The sequence below is a fragment of the Parasteatoda tepidariorum genome, chromosome 8 (genome assembly GCF_982258835.1).
Source record: "Parasteatoda tepidariorum strain Cologne lab strain chromosome 8, Ptep-v5.0, whole genome shotgun sequence".
Lineage (NCBI taxonomy): Eukaryota > Metazoa > Arthropoda > Arachnida > Araneae > Theridiidae > Parasteatoda > Parasteatoda tepidariorum.
The window spans coordinates 92759333-92781987 of record NC_141762.1 but is presented as its reverse complement, the minus strand read 5'-3'; the positions used below and the strand labels follow the sequence as shown (position 1 = coordinate 92781987).

Below are 22655 nucleotides of genomic sequence, written 5' to 3'. Positions count from 1 at the left end.
AAGGAAAGGTGTGGAGACTGGTGTAATCGCCGAGCCACCAAACGCCTATTGCAGGGGTGGCGAACCTTTATACACCGACGTGCCATTTTTTCTAAAAAACTGTTTAATGATGTCATAGACGTGCCGTCAAGTAATTTTTACTTCGTGATTATTGGGAAAATAATAATACTAAATACTATCAACTGAAAACTATTTACATTGAAAAAAAAAAAACATTTTGCAATGTCTCAGTTATAGGCGTAATTCAACTTGAAGTAACATCAGTGTGACTTCTGTTGTTGCAGATTAGATGACAAATAACTTCTATTAGGTTGTAAGATGTTAGTTTCAGCAAGACTGTTAATTTTTTTTTTGCTAGTTACTTATTGTTAACTTGTTTTTTATGGTTAATTGTTTTTTAGCATTAATTGTTAATTTTTTTATTAATAGTTGTTTATTATTTTGTTTGTTTTTGTGATTTTTAATTTAATTGTTACATATGCTTCAAATTGTAATAACATTTGTGTAATAACAATTCATAGTGCAATAACAATAGCGATCGGTGGGGTGCCCAAAATATTGTGTCACGTGCCATAAATGGCACGCGTGCCATTGGTTCGCCATCCCTGGCCTATTGTATTGACAACGAGCATAGTCTATGTATTTATCATAAACATAAAAGAAATAATGAAATTTAAACATGGAGATGGTTTTTAATATTTCAACAGGTATATAAATATTTTTAAATACAAGAGACAAAACTGAAAGACATGGAAATTTTCTTTGTACGGGTCACTGGACTGCTAACGGACAGGTGGATGGTTTTTCTTCGTCCTCACCTCCCTCTTTTTTTGCAGTTTCAGAAGATTTTTTGTCATCGTCTTCGGCATTCTTCACAACTATCTCGATTTTTTCGATGACGCTCCTTTCTGCTTCAGACATGTCTTTTTTACCAGTCTTGACAACGGCGCCGTCTTCGGTGCTCGTGGAAATGCTGTGTTGAGTCGTGCCGTTTGTTTCAACTTTTGCGTTCTTTTTATCGACTTCGTTGAGAAGTTTGTGTAGTTTAGCATCCAGCTCCGATTCGATCAGTGTTTTTTTTACTCCGTTTCTCTGATTCGATTTTGAAGTGGCGTTTGGTCTGGAACAATACGTGCTTTTTAGTTCCTTTGTGACGTCATCTGTTGTTTGGCACGTGCTGTCCCTTCTCAGGAATTTTCTCACTTCTGGAGGGGGTGGTGGTTTTACGTCCATCTGTAAAATATTACGAAATTAGTTAAAATGTAATATAATGTCCTCTACGAAGGCAAATTTCTTCCAATACTTGTTCCAGGAGTTTCCTTGTCTTCTTAATTGGGTTCAAAATTACAAGGCTACGGAGTTGAACATTAGTAGTCGTGAACCCAAAAATTGGGTCGGCTGTTCAACGACGGTTATGTATATATATATATATATATATATATATATATATATATATATATATATATATATATATATATATAATAGGGAGCCGTGTTGGCTCAGAGGATAGAGCGTTCACCTTTCAATAAGGTGAAACGGGTTCAAATTCCAGCACTGGCTGGTCGATACGAATTCCGTATCCGGCTTGCACCGACCACAGTGCTGACGTAAAATATCCTCAGTGATAGACGGATCATGGGTTAGAGTCCCTTTGCCATCAGACTAACCGGGAGGTTCTCGTGGTCTTCGTCTCCATGTAGCGCAAATGCGGGTTAAGGCCTGGTTTCTTAGGAAAAGGCGGCTTCAGCTTGAAACGAATGTTTACCTCTGATTGGTCAATTTATGAGTTTGACAGCATACGTCATCGAACACTCAGCTTGATCGACAACTGCCGTCCAAACCAACTGCAGTTGGATTACAACGTGACGTTAATAACAGAAGCAATGGCGGACAACAGCCAACAACAGAGCATTTAAATCAGCCAAGATTTTAATTTTAACATTAATTGGGTCGGCTGTTCAACAACGGTTATATAAAAAATGTTAAAAACAAATAAAATAAAACTTTACACTTTATTTATGTTTTGATATTAATTTTGTTAAATTTGTTGCAGGCTCCTTACCAGTTAGAATTTATAAATTACAGGAAACTCCTTTGAATAGCAAAATTACGCGTAAATTTAAACATAAATCACATTAACAAAACTTTCTAGGATATAAGCCTCTTCACACATCGCCTCGTAAGTATAATATAAGCGGAAGGATACACCGAAAGTTTTCTAAATTTTTCATGTTTTAGGAAGCTTGATGTTGTTTACATTCAGTCAACCATCCATCAAGGATTGCGATTTATTTGATGACAGGTTTGTTGTGTTTCGAGGGGCCTAGCGGTATCACGCTGTGCAAAGTTTGGAGGTAGCGGGTTCGAATCCCGTTGTTACCCTGGATGTATCTTCGTGCTCTGTATTCTGTTATCTGTCCTTCTATTTGACAAAGGTTTATAAGCCTAAATTGAGCACACAAACCTGCAAATGTATGTAATTCCAATAAATAAACAATGAACAATTGTGTTTCGAAAACGATCGTAATTCAGTAGCTAGCAACTGTAAACGTGGTGGTGCATTTCTTATTGCTAAAAAAATTATTATGAGGCTAGTTATTTGCCTTTACTTGATTTAGATTCGGAATTTCATTTTTATTTCTGTTAATTTCATATTTAGGAGGAAACTGCTTTTCTGTGTCATATATTTTCCATCCATTGTAAGTGCTAACAATTACATAAAATATTTTGATTATTTTAAAAAATTTACTTCTGTTCTAGATATTTTTGTATGTAGTAATTTTAATTTTCTGTCAATAATTTCTTAAATCTAAATGGTACTAATCGCTGTTATAGAGAATTTGCAAATTTTAAGAGTTTGTACAATTTAAATAAAATGAATAACGTTATAAATTTGAACAAGAAATATTTAGATCTGATTTTGATAAATATTAGCTCTAGTAATGTTTTGATAAACCGTAGTGATAGACCTCTCTAACTATTTATATTGATTTAAAGCTTGTTTGCAAAAAAATTGATGAAATGTTCAAATTTAGATAGGGTTACAAAAAACACGAATTTTTCTAACACGAATGAATTTCAGTGATATTAACATATCTGTTTCGGGTTTTTATAATAGATTTTTTAACATTTTCAATAAAAATTATACAGATCAAGAATTCTATAAATAAAAATAAATTTACTCTTTGGTATTATCTTGAAACCAAAAACCTTTTAATGCAGAATTTATTGCCCGAAATTTTTTTTTATAAAATTCCAGAATTCACTTAAATATGGCGTATTTAAATCATTAAGATCGACTGTTAAACTAAGTATAAAAAATGACAATCTGAATTAGTGTATAATATTAAAGCCAGTTTCATTTCTAAGCCTCGAAAATTTTGGTCATACTTTAAAAAAAATTCATCAACAAATGCATTACCAATGCATCAACAAATACGATCATCTATAATGATATTTCTAATACTTTTACAAACTATTTGAGCTTTTTTTAAAAAAAGAAAAAGTAGTTCTAAATATGACCGAATCCTAGATAGCTAATATTATAGCTAGTGTTATAATTATAGATTTAACTAACGACCGTAACCGTTATTTAAACGGTTATTAGTTAAACATTGATGTTATTTGTTAAACGCTTTATTAACTGTTTAACATATGTAACTAATAAGAAATAACCATAATAACTATACAAATTAAATTAATAACTAATGAATCATATAGATCATAATTTCGAAAAAATGTTTCATAGTTATTTATGTGCATAAATCTCATCCTTTTAATCCTCTTTTAAAATCAACAATATTACTTTAGCCCTGTTATATAGTGAAGATTTTTTTAATCTGATTTGATTTTTTTATGATTTTATATTCAGTAATATTCAACACATAAATTTCACTTGAAGAGCAACAGCTAAAATAAAAATGTTACTTTCCCAGATAAAGTCAGCAGTTCAATTTGTTTGATTTTGTATTCGATTTTTTTTTAATCATGACATATAGTTTCCTTGATCAACAAAGGAGGGGGGGGGAAGAATTCACCCCATTTCTCCATGACTCTTCCTCATAGATTTCTATGTTGCCCAGTAACCATGACCATGAACTGAAATTGCGAATCAATAAGCGACTCAAAACGGAGGGGAGTTTAGATTATTTTTAATTAAAATTCCTCGACGTTGCTAGAAAATATCTACGTTATTATTTAACAAAATAATAATAATAAATTGCCTCTAACACAGTAATTGGGTACTTCCAACTGCGTGATTAGAAATATCCACCTGATTTAAATCAGATTTAATTGATTAATTACACACGCGTAAGCGACGTTACGCGTGTATCGAACCTGATTATCTTTTGAATCGACGACTGCCATGACGATTCACTCGCGATGGCGTCGATGGCAGTTATGCAATAATGAATAAGTTAACCATAAAAATGACATAGAAAGATTGAAACGTTTTTAACATAAGTAAAAACGTTTAAAATGTACGCTGTCGAAAATAAAACTCAGTTTGGAAAAAACAATCAACTCTTAAGTTTCCACATAATCGTCTGCTTTTTTTAATCGTCTGCTTTTTTTTAATCGTCTGCTTTTTTTTAATCGGCTGCTTTTTTTTAATTGTCTGCATTTTTTTAATTGTCTGCATTTTTTAATCTTCTACTTTTTATTAATGCTTAGCTCGATATTTTACAACTCTTGCAATTTTTTATTTGTGATTATGGTGTTGATCTTGCCGTAAAGTGTGCAGATGTGAAATACATAGAGCATCACCCATTGTACCAATATAAAAGATTAAAAAAAAAAAAAACTTTTAAATGTTTTTTTGGCATTGGAGACTATTGCCCAGAAACATAATTTTTTGAAACTAAAATCCTTCCTAAACAATAGGTACTATCTTGCAAAAGATTTCTCGAAATGATAGCTTACTTGTTGATGTACGGATGCCTTTCTAAAATCTATTTTTGGTTCATCGGAAACTTCAGTTCCATGAGTTGTGTGAGTTTCGATGATAATTTGTAAGGAATATTCCTGAGTCTCACTGTAGAAGGTGAAAAAGAAGAAACAGAAGCAGATAACGAACGCCCATTCAGCTACGGCACTTGTGAAGTAAGATCCATCCATATCAATTGGTAATTTGAGATCCACTCCTAAAGTCGATGGATAAGGCTGCAAAAAATTATGTATATAGGTACGTTAAAGTATATGGGCTATAAAATTAAACAGCTTATAAACAGTTGAAAAAAAGTGCATTCAAGTCAAAATCTAGAAGTCAACTGAAAATCTAAATATCATACTCTCCTCAGAAAACTAGATTTTCAGTTGCACAAATAAAACTGCTTCCTATATGTTAAATTACGAAGATAACATGAGCGCAATTTTCGTATTTGTTAAGCAATTGATAAATATTTTAAAATCTTTGAGCCTAATTACAAAATTTTTTATGGAAATTTTTTTATGAAAATATTTTGAAAATACTTACAACCACTTTAATGGAATTTGGTTAAGTAATAGGTACTTATAATACATAACAATTCAAGAGTTTGAAATCACATTTCGAGGATAACACCCATTGGAGTTGAAAAGTGTGAAACAGGAGTTACAGAATTAAACGAAAAAATAGTGGTTTTTAGTTTCCTTATTTTACCCCCTATAATTTGAGGGTTAGAAATTGGAATTCATTGAAAAAAAAGTAGGGGAAATACCTATTAATTAAATCTATTCGTGGAAACATCGATTCATTCATAGGGTAAATATATATTCATGAAATATCTATTCATAGAAAGTTTGCTTTTGTGTCTGATTTCGTATATAACACCCTACTTTCATTTTCATCTGTCCATAGTTTTGGAGACCTCTAGTACAGTGTTTCCCAAAGTGTGGTACGCGTACCCCCAGAAGTACGGGAACAGTTTAGCTGGGGTACGCGTTCTCAAGCGAAATATCTTGCAACAAACGAGAATTTCAAAAAATTTTATTTAAAAACAAAGCTAGCCATGATAATTTACGATTGCGTATTTTTCAATTAGTTTTTTTTAGAGTTAACAGTTAATAATTCGTTCTTTCGTTCAATTTTCGAACTTCCGTTCAATTTTCTATAGTAAAAAATGCATTCCTTTTTTTTTTATTAGTGGTACACAGCGTTACGAAAAATTTAGAAAGGGTACACAAAAGTCATAAGTTTAGGAAACACTGCTCTAGTAGAATCGATGTTCTGGGTCATAAGTAATCTTAACGTATTTTGAAAGACATAATTTCAAGACAAAAAATTAAAAATTAATTCGAACCTCTTTGATATTTAACGAAGTTGCGACTGATTAAAGTTTATCAGGAGCTCTAATTCGCTTTTCAAAAAACTAGTATTTTGTTGGAATTCTTCTTTCAATATCGTTTTTAATACGTGACAACCTACTAAACCTTTTCAGTTTTAAAAACAGTTTAAAAATAAGTATTTTCTAAATATGTCTTAGATTTATAGCGCATTGTATATACAATACTCATACAATGATATCAACTTGAGGCAAATTCCCCGAAAGCAAATTTAAAAAGGTCTTAAGATTTATAAACTGGAGAATTTTTTTCTAATAGCATTGTAGCTAACTTTTTCTTAGTTTTTTAATGAAACTTTTTATTATTTTCATTTTTTCACTTATTTATTTACTCATTAAAAATTGTTTACTTTAGTCCATTATAGGGCAGTTTCCTTTGTTCAGTCCATTATAGAACAATTTTTCCATGTTAAAATATTCTTGGGATTGAGATTGGTTTATGAAAAGAAAGTCTTTTAGCTTTTCACCAAAAATTAATTAAATTTTTTTTTGACCATTTCTTTTTGATGAGAAGGTAAATTAAGTTCTTAAAAATTTCTGCTACTGTAAAGTGTCGGCCATAAACTTCCGTGCTTATAAATGACAGAATTTATAAATTCTATGTTCACAACTATAAATGAACTCTATGAGAAAGGACATAACGTACAAGAGGAAATAGCTTCCTAGTGTTGGGCTTTCATCTTGACTCCTCGCTTATCTTTTCTTTTACCCGTATTTATGTAAACACAGTCCTTTATTAGTATTTTATTTCCTTATATTTTCTGAAGTTATTAGCAGATGGCTGCACAAATAAGTAATAAAATAGCTTCCCACTTACATTTGAAAATTAATGATGGGAAGTATAGTTCCCACATTCAGAAGTTTTATCATACAGAAATTTTAACAATTTTTATAAAATGATTCCTGATGGCTAATATACTGACAAATACATTTTGTATGCTAGCGGTTCCCAGCCTTTTTATGTAGTGAGAACCACAAACTTTAAAAAAAAAAAGAAACTTTGAGGCCTATTATCTATTAAATAAAAAAAAATATCTAAAATAAATATCTAAAATATACGTATGGCGCACGTAAGGCAATAATTAGTAGAGGATATTGAAAGGATACTGAAAGAGACAATACATCTTAATCTACATAGGACATACTACTATTCATCGATTGTTTACGATTCACATGTACTATTTACTAGTGACATGGATCTAGTGAATCGTTCCGAAAAACTGGTATTGGACCCCCAAATTTATATTGGCCAGCGTCCATGGCCACACTGCCTGTAGCCAATTTGAGGATGGCAGCCTATTAGTTGAGAACCACTGTTATATACGATTCATTTTAACTTTTTTGGTTACGGCTGGCACAACTGATGATCCAGAGTAACAGGTGCTATCAGGCGCCGTAGGCAAAAGGTTAAAATGCATTCGACAGATTAGAAAATCATTCATATGCAAATAGAATATAAAACACTTACCAAAAGGTTTGTGGTGTTCGTGTCTACATCCGTGCTATTCATATAATACATGTGTGATATTCCAGAAAAATTATCAGGAACGGTCATCATGTCTACATTCAATTAAGAAGCATTCATTTATCGATAAAAATGTCATTTCATTTCGAATATTAACATAAAGTAAAATGGCTAAGCTTGTCATCAAATAAACAATGTGAGAGACAACTTTCTCTGACATTGTTTCTAGAAGTTCTAAATACAGTCTCTGGTCAAATTATTAGACGCACTGTAAGAAACTATGCAAAATCTTAATTATTAGGTAATACTATTCAGCTTTATTGTTTTTACGAGACTGAAACCGGTTTGCACTTGCTTCCTTTCGTGTATCAATGGGTTACAATTGTAATGCAATACGTTAAAAATAAATACAAAATAGGAAGTATATAAAAATCTCCTGTATAAAAACCCATCACATATGTATTTACATATAAAAGTATTGCCTATAAACTCGTGCAAAACATGCAATTATTAAAACACAAAAGTGAGTCTGATAATTAGGTCTAATTATTATAATATACTAATATAATACCTGATATAATAAATATTCTATATTTATATAATATATCGTCTAATTTATCCAATCGTCGAATTTATATTATATATCGTCAAATTTAGCCAATTGATACAAGAAGGTAAACAAGTGCAAACCGGTTTCAGTCACGTAAAAACAATAAAGCTGTATAGTATCACCTGATAATTAAGATTTTACATAGAATCTTAGAATGCGTCTTATAATTTGGTCAGGGACTGTATCTAAATTTTTTTAAATCTCGGTAAGTCGTTCAAATTTTGTCTAAGGCTCTAAAAAACGTTAATATATAAATGAAATTTAATAATGAGTTCTATTATATCTTACAGAACTTATCTTTCGCTGGAATTCTTTTCTGAATATCGTAATACAGATTGTCCTAAAATTAATCTCTTCAATGAGAAAAATTGTTTAAAGGTCAAACTTTTAAAGTATGGCTCAGATATAAAGTGCATTGCATATGATACTGTGAATGACAGAAATAGGTGGTTGTTGACTTCCACCGGTGAATGTCAACAATCACATAGTCGCTTTGGTAAATGTCCGAAATATATACTAGGTATAGTTAAGTGCCACTGCCCGGTATGCTCTACATCAATGTTTTTTTGAGGTCAAGTGCCCAGTACGCATTTAACCGGTACTCCGAACGCTGATGTTTCTTCTAATCTATCTTCAGCTGATATTAAAATATCGAATAAATATAATAATATCAACGTGAGTAAATTAATATGAAATCGGATGTAACAAATATTTTGGAAATTTACCAAAGCGACTATCTGATTGTTGACATTCACCGATAAAAGTCGACATTCACTTAATTTCGGTCACTCACGGTAGCATACATAATATTCAAACAATGAATACTATATTTGAAGTATTTTTATTACTATATTTTGATTACTATATTCTTAAAAATCATTGTGGTTTAAACTTTTTATTTTTAAGAGTTGCTTACTTTTACCCCTACATAAGACAATTTTTTTTTCTAGGGATGTTATGTTAAAATGTTCTTGGGATTGATGTTGATTTATAAAAAGAAAGCCATGTAGCTTTTTACCTCTCGGGAGCTACCACTCTCCGTTCCACTGTAAAATGGTCGATAATGGAGGTCGGTCATTCTTAGAGGTTACCTCCATGGACTTCAAAATTGTTATCAAAGGTACATGATTTTTCGCATGATTTTTTTTTTGTGTGTGTGTATGTATATGTACTTATATATGTATGCAACGTTAAACAACAACAAGACAGCAACTTCAATGACTTTTGATCTAATGATAGGATCTTTACGCTCTAGAACTCACTGGTTTGAGGGAGCGACCTCAAATATGTTAATCAATTAGCGCAGACGATAATTTAAGTTACGACATCAGATACAAAAGCGTACTTTCTCTGAACAAACATATTTTTTTCTGACAGATTCGGATTTCTATCCCCCAAAATATAGGGGGTTACCGCAATCTGGGAAAAATGGTCCCAATAGGTTGATCAGGAGAGCGGTCCGAAGTTTTTACCCCTTAATGTTAATTTGATTTTTTGCGTATTTCACTGTATCTCGAGAACTTTTTAAACGAATTGAAAAATTTTTGCACACAATTACAAAATTTGTTTGTCCAATTATAATTCCACGCAAAAAAATAAAATTTAGTAAATATTTATTGTTTTTAATAATCGAATTAGTATTTATAATAATGGAAATTTTTTTAATTGCAAGGTACAAAATTTTTTGCATCATTTTACAGTACGTAATTTTAAATAGCAGAATACAATTTAGCTCAATTTTTGTATTTTGTCATGTAAAATTACAAACTGATTAAAAAAAATTATTCCTTAAAATTCAAAATTTTTTCGATTATTACTAAATAAAATCATAAAAAATATTTACAAAAAATGTCCTTTTTCCATGGAATTATCTTTGAATAAACGAACTTTATAATTGTGTACAATAATTTTTCAATTCGCTTAAAAAGTTCTCGAGATGTAGTAAAATACGCAAAAAAAAAAAAAAAAATTAACATTAAGGGGGCTAAACTTTCGACCCCTCTCCTGACCATTCTGTCAAATTGGGACCATATTTCCCAGATTTCGTGGCAACCCCTTATATTTGGGGGATCAGAAATTTTAATCCATCGAAAAAAATGTTTATTCAGAGAAAGTATGTTTTTGTGTCTAATTTCGTGAATTAAATTATAGTCTGCAATAATTAATTAGCATATTTGAATTTACCGCTTTGAACCATTAAGAGCGAGACCTAGAACGTGATGATCCGGTCATCAGATCAAAAGATATTCAAGGTGGTCTTTTTTTTTTTTACTTTGCACACTGTAAGTAAAGGAAAACGAGTTTTGTATTCCTCTGCTTCTGCACAATCTTAAAAATTTCGTCTTTTCTTATAATTTATACTTACTAATAGTAACTGATGTAAGTAGTTATAAAAAGGATACGGTACACGAAGGCAACAGCACATGCCAAAAAGAGCAGGACTCGAATAGTTAGAGTGCATTCATTCTTTGTTTTGAGAAGCAGAGTGATTGCACATTGCAGTCCCAAGTAGACCAATCCCAAAGAAAACAGGATCACTCCACCAATCATATGAGGGATTCCAACGTCCCTCAGCTGAAAATAAATGAACGAATCATTACACAAATATTTTTCATTCGTTTCTGAATAATTAATTTAAAATAGTCCATCGCTGAAAATAAATGAATGAGTCCTTACATCAATATTTTTCATTCGTTTCTGAATAATTAATTTAGAATAGTCCTTCAGCTGAAAATAAATGAATGAATCCTTACATAAATATTTTTCAATCATTTCTGAATAATTAATTCAAAATAGTTCTTCAGCTGAAAATAAATGAATGAATCCTTACATAAACATTTTTCATTCGTTTCTGAATAATTAAATTAAAATAGTCCTTCAGCTGAAAATAAATGAATGAATCATTACACTATATAAACATATAAATTATGTTTTTTTTTTTTTACAAATATTTTTCATTCGTTTCTGAATTATAAATTTAAAATCAAATCCTGAATAATTCTGAAAACAAATTTCTGAATAATTAATTTAAAATGAAAGAATAAAAGACCGCATAAGTTCCATTAAAGTTAGTTTAAAGTGGATTTCGTAGTTTTGGATATCAAGAATCCCAGATCAATTCGGATATCAAGAATCCGGGATGTACCGATCGGACTGTGTAGGGGGTCAGGGAACTGACCTTGCATCTGGATTCGAATCCCGGTCAAGCCATGATGTTCTTTCATTCTCTGTGCTATCTGCATTTACTGTGGGAGCAACGTTGGCCCACCTAATATGGTGCCCCAGAAAGAGTGGCCAACAAATCTGCCTTGTAAATACACCTGATTTGACGAAATGTTAACACAGGTGGGCATTGGAAATAAAAAAAAGATTTAAAAAAAGAATTCGGAATGCAAGATTACGAAACAACAAGAGTGCAGCAGTAGTTCCTTCAATTCCAAGTTGCCTCCCTATGGAGAGTAGACTCTTCCCAAATCTTTTGAGGAAGAGATAAATAAGAGATTCGTGTCAGTATTTTTGCTTAAACCGATACACTAAAGCAGATTCTGAACAGTTTTTCCTGAAACAGATATTGGCGACTTCAGAATTCGGAAATAAAGTTTTGCCTTCCTAATAACAAAATTAATTTAAAAGCATTTCGAAGATTTAAGTTTGCCACATTTTGTATCGATTTTTATTTTATATTATTGATGAATTTCATATATATATATTATATTATTGATATATATATATATATATATATTATATTATTGATATATATATATATATATATATATATATATATATATATATATATATATATATATATATATATATATATATATATATATATATGTATATGTAATAACAGGGTTCCAATTCTGTTATCAGTGTTGTATTTAGCTTGAAATAATTGCAGTCATAAGCCATCAGACGTTCTAAACAGGTTTATTAAATGTAGGCTGGCATTTCTAACAGTTGACGTCCACTCTCCCTACGGGAGGGGAATGGACAAGACTCCGGACAATTCCGGCACAGCTTATCAGGATCACATTATGATGAAAAGGACACGCAAAACTATGCTCTCTTACGTTTTATACCAACATAGATTTGGAGTAAAAAGGCACATTCGTACATTCCTTGTAACCTTACGCATTAAGGAAAATCATTTCTGCTTCCTTATATGGTATTGAAAAAGGGAACGATTCTAAAAATAACTCTTCCCTTGAAATATAAATCTATTTATATTTCAATGGTATGTTTTCAGCCTTGAATTCCCAAAATAGAATCTCTCTACGCTTATTCTTTAACAAAGACATTTTATGAAAACGAAAGAGATTTAATTATTTTATTAATACAAAAGTATTTACTTCTTGTATTACATATATATATATATATATATATATATATATATATATATATATATATATATATATATATATATATATATATATATATATATATATATATATATATATATATATATATATATATATATATATATATATATATATATATATATATATATATATATATATATATATATATATATATATATATATATATATATATTATTCATATATATATATTATTCATATATTTTATATTATTGATGGTGATGAATTTCATATAATTTAGATTAAAAAAAATGTCAGCGTTAAATATATCAGACAATGACCGTTAAGCTAAAAAAAAAAAAAAAAAAAAAAAAAAGAAAAAAAAACATTAGTGCAAGAAACATTGAGTAAATGCATACTGGGCAACTGTACTTAACTTTAAAACAATAGTTAAGAGAATACGATGCATTTTATGCATCATTTATAAATATCAAAAGACAAGCAATAATCCACTCTTATATGCGATAAACAGTTATTGGCAGCAATAGCTTTAGAGTTAATAATAGTTTTGGCTGTAATAGCTGTGGAGTTGCGAAGCAATGACTGTTGTTTATTGGCAGCAATAGCTATCGGTAATTGTAATTGGTAATTGTTGTAAATCGGTGAAGCAATAACTGTTGTTTATCGGTAATTATACCTTGCAATTAATTGAAAACCTCCATCCTCCAGGCGTGTCAGAAAAAAATTACCGCTAAAGCAATGAAACCAGCTGAGCTAAAGACAAACAAATTGGAGAACACCCTCAAAGAGAGAAAGAAATTGTAAAGGAGTGTACAGAGAATTAAACATAGTACACAATATACATCGGTGTAAAAAAATGAAAAAAGACGCGTCCAATATATTTTGCAATTTAAGTAATAAATTGTTATTTATTCTGTACATAATCTTTTTTTTTTTAAGATATATGGGCTATTTGCTATATAAAATTTTAAAGTCACATTAAAAATATTTAACTTCATTTTATTTATGAGAGGTAATAAATGAATAACATGTGAATATAATACATAATGTATAATATATGAAGAACAAGAACAACATAAATAACAAGGTGTATTTAAATATAACATAATGTAAAAATAATAAAATATTAGCCCTTCTATAAGTTGACCACTATATAACAATGCACCGCAAGTGGTCAACTTACACAGGTTTCACTGTATACGGTAAGAAAGAGTATGAATTTAAATAGACGATAAATCTTCAATAAGTTAAATTTGGACACAGCTCGAAATGCGTGCTTACTAATATGGACACAGCTCGAAATACGTGCTTACGAAAATGGACACAACTCAAAAGAATGGATGTAATCTTTCAGGCAATACCTTCGTATTCAGAACTTTAAACGATAAAATGGTTTTTCAAACTCTAAATTCCTAAAACGTAAATTTATTAATATAAATTTATAGCACCCCATTAAAGCCGTGTAAGAAAACTGTTGAGTATTAAAGTCTTGTGGGGCGAGTGCTATCGACAATGTTAACCAACATCAATGAAAAGGTACCCCCGACATAGAATCGAGTTAACATGTCTCAGATACTAGTGAGTTGGAATTGATTAATTTTAGTTGTAGACACGCTACATTACTCCTCCAGCACACTTTTATCTGTGATAGAATTCGATGAACAGATATTACTAGTTGATTCAGTTCTGTTTTGGGAGAAGCCGGGAGAGCTGTATTAAGTTCACGGTCACTTCTATGTTGTCATTAGTAGTCGAGGGTATACAGGCCGACGTTGTGTGTGATTGATCCCGGGTGGTAGCGGAGTGATGAAGACAATGTAGCAGACATAAATAGGAAATAACTGTTCAACGTAAACCAAAGTGGCTTGAGGGTCGAGGTGGGCGTATTCAGACCACGTCTGCAGGTTACCAATGTGGGGAAGGGGTTATCGACAACGTCAACCTTCATCTATCTAAAGGTACCCCAATATGTTATCGAGTTAGCATGTTTTATATACTAGTGAATTAGAATTGTATTTTTGTAGTGCTGGACACACTACAATCTTTTCTGAAAATGACTCATTAAATGAAATACACTCTATAATAAAAAAATCGAAGCACCGAGAAGGAGTTGTCCGATTAAATGAAAATTGGTGGATAGGAAGACAATGTACAGAATAGTAAATGATTAAAATTTCAGAACAATTGAATGATTTATTGCAGAGTTACAGTAACAAGTTCAATAAGGTGTTGACCCGCCTCTAACCTGGATAGAAGCTGCCACACGGCGTGGCATAGACCGATGAAGTTCCCGGATGGTCTCTTGCGGTATTTCCTGCCAAATTCGATCCAATTGTCGAACGAGGTCAATAACATTCCGTGCCAGTTGCAATTGCCTTCCCATCATATCCCAGACATGCTCGATGGGAGAGAGATCTGGTGATCTGGCAGGCCAAGGAAGAGTTTGACAAGCTTGCAGACAGTTCATAGCAACACGTGTTGTATGTGGTCTGGCATTGTCCTGCTGAAAAACCAACCCAGGGCGCTGTAAAAGGAACGGTAGCAAAACAGGTCTTAGGATGTCGTCGACGTACCGCTGTGCAGTAAGTGTACCTTTAATGACGATCAATGGGGTCCGGCTGTCATAGGAAATGGCACCCCAGACCATAATACCTTGTTGAGGGCCGGTGTGGCGTGCAATAGTGAAGGCAGGATCCCCCCTCTTCCCCGTGCGTCTCCAAACACGTCTTCGATGATCGTCAGGACACAGTTGGAAGCGGGATTCGTCGCTAAAGACTATACCTCCCCAGTCGGCATCATTCCAGCCTGATCGAGCGTCGATTTTGCGCTTCTTAGTGCGTTCTTGGTGCGTCAATTTTTTTGTTATAGAGTGTATACCAAGTATTGTATGGAAATGGACAATATCACGTTATTTGGATTCAACAGTTTATTCTCTAAGATCAATGCTCATAAAAGAAGTTTGATCATATGCTATATCCATTTTCGCACACATTTCATTTCAGATTTAAACACTCACCCAAATATCCCTGTTCCTGTAAAAGTTGAGAGGGTATCCTGTAACGAGTGTTATTCCAAGCATCGACACAATTCCAGCGCAGAGACACAATTTATTGACCGCGCCCACCAACTTGCTCATATCACGATTCTTTTCAGATACTATCATATAGCGTTGAATCATGAACAGGACGCCTGCAATCACAAATATTCTTGTAATAAAACAAAATAAAAACTATCAAAGTATTTCGAAAATATATAATAAAGTATAAAATTCAAGTGAAATGAGTCTCTTGACAAAAAATTGAAAAATGTGGTTAATAAATTATTTTTTAAAGAAATAATTGGTTATTTGCACTCCAAGAAGAAGATAACTCATACCCATACATATGACCTATAACGTCAGCGCTAGCTAATCTTTATCAACTAATTCATATATTAAAGTTGAGCTAAGTTTCTCTACATAACTTAGAATGTTAATTAACGTTAAGTTAATTAAATAGAGAGCCGTATCGCGCATGTAATTTGATGAAATACAATTGTTTCTCGTCTGCTTCTTTTTCTTAACTTAGATTAATTATTTGCTTATTTTTTTATTATAAATATGCATTTTATTATGTATTTTTGTTTTGTATGTTTATGTTTTACATAGCTTCGTGCCTGTCTTTGTGTAAATATATTGTGAAAGAATTTAAATCTTTCTGAAAGAGAAGAATATAGGCTATGTCATTTGGTACTTAAGGTGCTTGGCACACTGAAATAGAATGGAAAGAACAGTTGCTAACGTAAACAAATGTCACGCTTCAACAGCCAATAAGGATCAAGATATCCGCACTACGTCATTATGCTATTTTTTCGAGCTGCGGAATTACGCGTCACCTATACTTTTTTTTTTGCATTTTTCAGCGTTACAGCTAATAAGCGAAATCATTACCAGCTGCTTGTGATATCCATGTTTTTCCTTTTTACTGTTTGTAATTGCAAAATGTTTTACAACTGCTGCCTTGCAATCATGTGTTGACATTTCAAGGAGGACGGGAACTTATCGTAAGATTGCCAGACTCAATTAAATACAGTATTTAAATTTTCGCAATAAAACTTAGTAGAATTTTCTCAAGAAAAGTTCTTATTACTAATCTATACATAATAATAAACGCGGCTGTGTGTGTGTCTGTCTGTCTGTAATCACAATATATCGCCCCAGAAGCCTCGCCAAGGCACGAAACTCGGCACATAATTGTGTTTTGACATAATGAAGAAGTATTTTTTTTCTTTTTCAAAAATTTGGATTAGTTTTTTAGTTATCAGTCATTTTGTAAGAAAATCTCTGCTTTTTCGTTGCTGTTGCCAGCTAATTTTTTGAAAGTTAACTTAGAAATAACAAACCAAACGATGTTAAATAACAAACCAAACGATGTTAGCAAAATGACGTAGAAAGCGCAACTAGATCAAAATTATACAAGCGCAACTAGATCAAAATTATACAAGCGCAACTAGATCAAAATTATAATACCTGAGCACTTGACGTAATATTCGTTTTCAAAGAGCCATATTCAAAAAACTATTAAAAAATGCATATACTTTTCTCCACTCTTATAAATGTATGCTAATGCGAACCTTACAATTGAAATATTAATTTTCGACAACTTAAACCAATAATACACAAAGGAATTAATAATTTAATTGTAAGGTTCGCATTAGCATACATTTATCAAAGTGGAGAAAAGTTTAACTTTTGTGTCAAAAATGTGGCAACATATTCGATACGTAAATAGAACGATTCGCTTTGATATATTTGTCGCTGTTCATAATTGTTATAATAAGTTTTTCTTCTTCTTTCCACGCTCTGTTTTTTTTTCTTAAGCGAAAACGATAATTTTTGTTGCGGTATAGATATATAAATTGATACCATAAAAAATTATATAGAAATAGAAGTTGATACGATAAAAAATTAATTCGTTTTCGTGTTCTTTTCATGTATTTAGCATTTTCGTTTTTTTTTCTTAAGCGTAGTAGCTATATAATATATAAAATAGGAATTTAATTGTTTTTGAAGGAACGATCACACTTACCTTGGATCTCTTTGGTTTTTCTATTCTTTATTTTAACAGTTTTTATTAAATGTAATTAGTTATTTTCAGAAAGTTTCAGTTTGCAGGTAGGCACTTAGATTTTAATATTGAAGTTTCATGATTTGCTTTCATAGTAATTGCTGTTCTAAAGTATTCGTTGACTTCTTAAACACCCGATTACTGATATGGCAGAACCGCCTTCCAAAAAACTTTGTATTTTGTCAAAGAAAAAGACATTAAGAGATTCTCAAAGAAGAAGAAGGGCCCAAGAAACGTCTGTGGAACGTCAAAGAAGGATGGAATATGACCGAATTTCGACAAGCAGTGCTAGGGCTCAAGAAACATCTGAAGAACGCGGAGGAAGATTAGAAAATGATCGTGTCTCAACCAGAAATGCAAGGACCCGAGAAACATCTGAAGAACGCGGAAGAAGATTAGAAAATGATCGTGTCTCAACCAGAAATGCAAGGACCCGAGAAACATCTGAAGAACGCGGAAGAAGATTAGAAAATAATCGTGTCTCAACCAGAAATGCAAGGACCCGAGAAACATCCCAGGAACGTCGAAGAAGGCTAGAAGAAAATCGTGCTTCAACATCCCAAGCTCGATTGCATTTGTGGCAAGACAAGGAAAACTCTGCATTTATGTACAACCCATCTTTATGTTATGCATCAGATCCATTGATAGAAATTGGCGGAATGGCAACAGAATGCATTTCTTGCCAGGCATTAAAATGGAAAGGTGAAACACCAAGTATGTGTTGTAGCAATGGAAAAATTAAGCTATGTGAACTTCAAACACCTCCTGAACCTCTACTGGCATTGTTAACAGATTCTTCAATTGAAACAGTACATTTTCAGAGTAACATCAGAAGATACAATTCATGCTTTCAGATGACATCATTTGGATCTGGGAGTGAAATTCGGGAACAAGGCTTTATGCCTACTTTCAAAGTTCAGGGACAAGTGTACCACAGAATAGGAAGCCTACAACCACAAATAAATGATAAGCCAAATTTTCTTCAATTATACTTTGTAGGTGATCAGGAAAAGCAATCCGAACAACGTTGCAGGAATGTTTTGAAAGTAAAACAAGCATTAGTTTCAAGTTTGCAAGAAATGTTGCATGAACACAATAATTACGTGAGAAGTTTTAAGTTGGTCATGGAGAAAATGACTCCTGAATTAAAAGTTATAATTCAGGCAGATAAAACACCTGTCGGTCAGCATGAAAGACGATTTAATGCTCCAAATACATCGGAGGTGGCAGTTATTCTTGCAGGTGATGTATACAGCAGCAGAGATATAGTATTGGAATTGAAAAGTAATGAAATTAAAAAAATTGCAGAAACACACCGAGCATATGATGCATTGCAGTATCCTTTGATGTTCTGGCAAGGTGAAGACGGCTACCATTTTGAACTAAGGCAAGTAAACCCAACTACTGGCTTCCCGACTTCTAAGAAAATTTCAGCAATGGATTTTTATGCCTATCGAATTATGTTTCGAGCTGCAAATTTCAATATTATTTTGAGATGCAAGGAACTTTTTAATCAATTTATTGTGGACATGTTCGCAAAAATTGAATCTGAGCGACTGAGGTTTGTACGCTTGAACCAGAAGAAACTACGTGTTGAAGAGTATGTTCATCTCAAGGATGCCCTAAACAGAGACGGGAGTGTTCATGATATAGGTAAAATGGTAATTTTACCTTCTACATTTACTGGTGGTCCACGCTACATGCATGAGCGAACTCAAGATGCGATGACATATGTTAGAAATTACGGGAAGCCTGATTTGTTTATTACATTCACCTGTAATCCTCAGTGGCAGGAGGTTACCAATGAATTAATGCCTAGGCAGAGAAGTCACGATCGACATGATTTGCTAGCAAGAGTTTTTCATCTTAAACTAAGAGCTCTTATGATTCTCATCAACAAAGGAAAAGTATTTGGCTCTGTTCAATGTTTTATGTACACAATAGAGTGGCAAAAACGTGGTCTCCCACATGCTCATATCTTAATTTGGCTGCATGAAAAAATCCATGTTCATAGCATAGATAATGTAATAAGTGCAGAAATACCAGATCCAAAAATTGATCCAGTTTTGCATGATGTTATTAAGACGCAAATGATACATGGCCCTTGTGGGATCCTGAATCAACAGTCTCCTTGCATGAAAGATGGAAAATGTACGAAGAGGTATCCTCGAAATTTTTTGAAAGAAACACAAACAGGGGAAGATGGATATCCCCTGTATCGTCGACAGAGTCCAGAGGATGGTGGTTATACGACAGTTAAAAAAGTACGGAGTTCTGATATTGTTATTGATAATAGATGGGTAGTTCCTTTTTGTCCATTGTTGTCAAAAACTTTTAATGCCCATATTAATGTGGAATTTTGTAATTCGATAAAATCTATAAAATATGTTTGCAAATACGTAAACAAAGGATCTGATATGGCTGTATTTAACATTGCCAACGACGAAAGTGTGCATGATGAAGTACAGCATTATGAAATAGGACGATACATCAGAAGTCCTCTTACCTGGCAAGCCTGCTTAAATGTTTCGCATTTTATTTCTCCAAAAGTCTTTAAGTCATTGAAAGATGTAGGTCCGTGCACCTCATGAAGCAGCAGTCGAAGATGAAAACATTCGGAATTGTTAGGATGAATAGTGTAGACGCGACCAAGTGCATCACTTGATTTAATTCCTGGGTCTTCAGATACTATCCTTTCTCCAACAAATGATATTGTTAACGTGATAAATAACAAACTTTTAAAAAAATTACCTGGTGCTCTGGAAATTTACAAGTCGATGGACGCTGTCATGGAAATAGATCAAGTTGTCAACTATCCGACAGAATTTTTGAACTCATTGGAACCACCTGGAGTGCCTGCACATAAATTAGAATTGAAAATTGGGGCACCAATTATGCTTTTAAGAAATTTGGATCCACCTGCATTGTGTAATGGAACAAGATTGATTGTGAAAAAATTGATGCCTAATGTTATTGAAGCGATGATTATAACAGGACAGTCAACAGGAAATAGTGTGCTTATTCCTCGCATCCCCATCATATCTTCAGACAATCCATTTCAGTTTAAACGACTTCAGTTTCCTGTTCGACTTAGTTTTGCGATGAGTATAAATAAATCTCAGGGACAATCTTTAAAAGTCGTTGGTCTTGACTTGCAGAAGCCTTGCTTTTCACATGGACAGCTTTATGTTGGCTGCTCAAGAGTTGGTGAAGAAAAGAACTTATACTTATTCGCACCAAATGGAAAAACTAAAAATATTGTTTATAAAGAAGTTTTACAAGAATAGGAAGTTATAGGAATATTAATATTTTATTAGGGGAAAATTAGGAAGAAATAGGAATATTTTATTGCTGTTTCTCAAATATCTTATTAACTGCGCTGTAATTTTCAGCTATTGGCCAATGATGATTTCGAAAGCAACTTTTGTATGCTTTTACAATTTCTGAGGCCTTTTTTTTTTAAAAAAAAGTCTCCACCTGATAGTTATATTATAGGTTAGGTTATCATAGGCCTTAGGTTACCATAGCAAAGTTACATCTTCAAACATCCTCAAGAGCTATAACACATCTGCAGCAGAACTGGGTATGAAGACAACGTTGCAGGACAGGAACACTTTAATTGTCCACTAATCTTCAAATTTCCTGCTATGTTTTAAAAAACTTTATTTGTGAAAACCTTTAGCGTGGCGGACAGCTGGCCGCCTTAAGCGGCTAGTTATAAATAACGGTCGGTTTTTTAAAAAACAAAACTGTCATACGTTTGCATGATGTGAATGAATACATGCTAGAATACTACCCCTATGAGAAAAAAATTCCCGGCATAAAAAAATTATACCGGCTTATGAAACACCAGTTCCGGTATGATTCCGAACCCAATATCATACAGGAACCGGTGTTTCATTATTCGGTATCAAATTGAATATAGTATGATACCGGACCCAGTATCATACCCGAACCGGTGTTTCATAAGCCGGCATCAAATTGATTTCGGTATGATACCGGACCCAGTATCATACAGGAACCGTTGTTTCATAAGCCGATATCAAATTGAATCCAGTATGATACCGGACCCAGTACCATACAGGAACCGTTGTTTCATTAGCCGATATCGAACTGATTTCAGTATGATACCGGACCCAGTATCTTACCGGAACCGTTGTTTCATAAGCCGATATCAAATTGAATCCAGTATGATACCGGACCCAGTATCTCACCGGAACCGGTGTTATATAAGCCGGCATCAAATTGATTCCGGTATGATACCGGACCCAGTACCATACAGGAACCGTTGTTTCATTAGCCGATATTAAACTGATTTCAGTATGATACCGGACCCAGTATCTTACCAGAACCGTTGTTTCATTAGCCGGTATCAAACTGATTTCAGTATGATACCAGACCCAGTACCATACCGGTGTTTCATCAGCCGATATCATATTGGCTCTGGTATGATACAAAATCAGATGTCATACCGGAACTGGTACTTCATAAGCTAGCAGGATACTGGCTCCGGTATGAAACCTAAACTGTTATTGCATTAGCTGGTATCATACTAGAGCCAGCATAATCTGGTGCTAGTGTACCGCGCTCAGTATACTGGGATGGTGTTTTGAAAGCCGGTTTATTTTTCACACAAGTATAGTGTGGTACTACAGTTTAATACAGGAACGTCGCTATTTAATGGTGTGCTTTCTATAAAATACTCAAGGAATTGAAAATATAAGCACCAAACTCATTTTGTAGATAAAATATATTTTTATATAAATAAAATTTAGGTAAAATGTCATTACTATCCTATGTACTCAATACACATTT

The 22655-nt window shown here is 32.8% G+C and overlaps 1 protein-coding gene across 1 annotated transcript in view; it reads right to left on the bottom strand.

Moving 5' to 3' along the window:
* Window positions 1–672: 672 nt before the first annotated feature.
* The window catches only part of LOC107453059 (uncharacterized), a 36632-nt gene continuing 14649 nt past the window's right edge, over window positions 673–22655 (bottom strand). Inside the window, exons 4-8 of the mRNA XM_087169407.1 lie at window positions 15752–15924; window positions 10801–10972; window positions 7792–7883; window positions 4924–5163; window positions 673–1233 (exon numbers count right to left, since the gene is read on the bottom strand). Coding sequence (XP_087025533.1) covers window positions 772–1233; window positions 4924–5163; window positions 7792–7883; window positions 10801–10972; window positions 15752–15924 — 1139 coding nt within the window. The 3' untranslated portion in view covers window positions 673–771. The remainder of the gene's footprint in view (window positions 1234–4923; window positions 5164–7791; window positions 7884–10800; window positions 10973–15751; window positions 15925–22655) is intronic.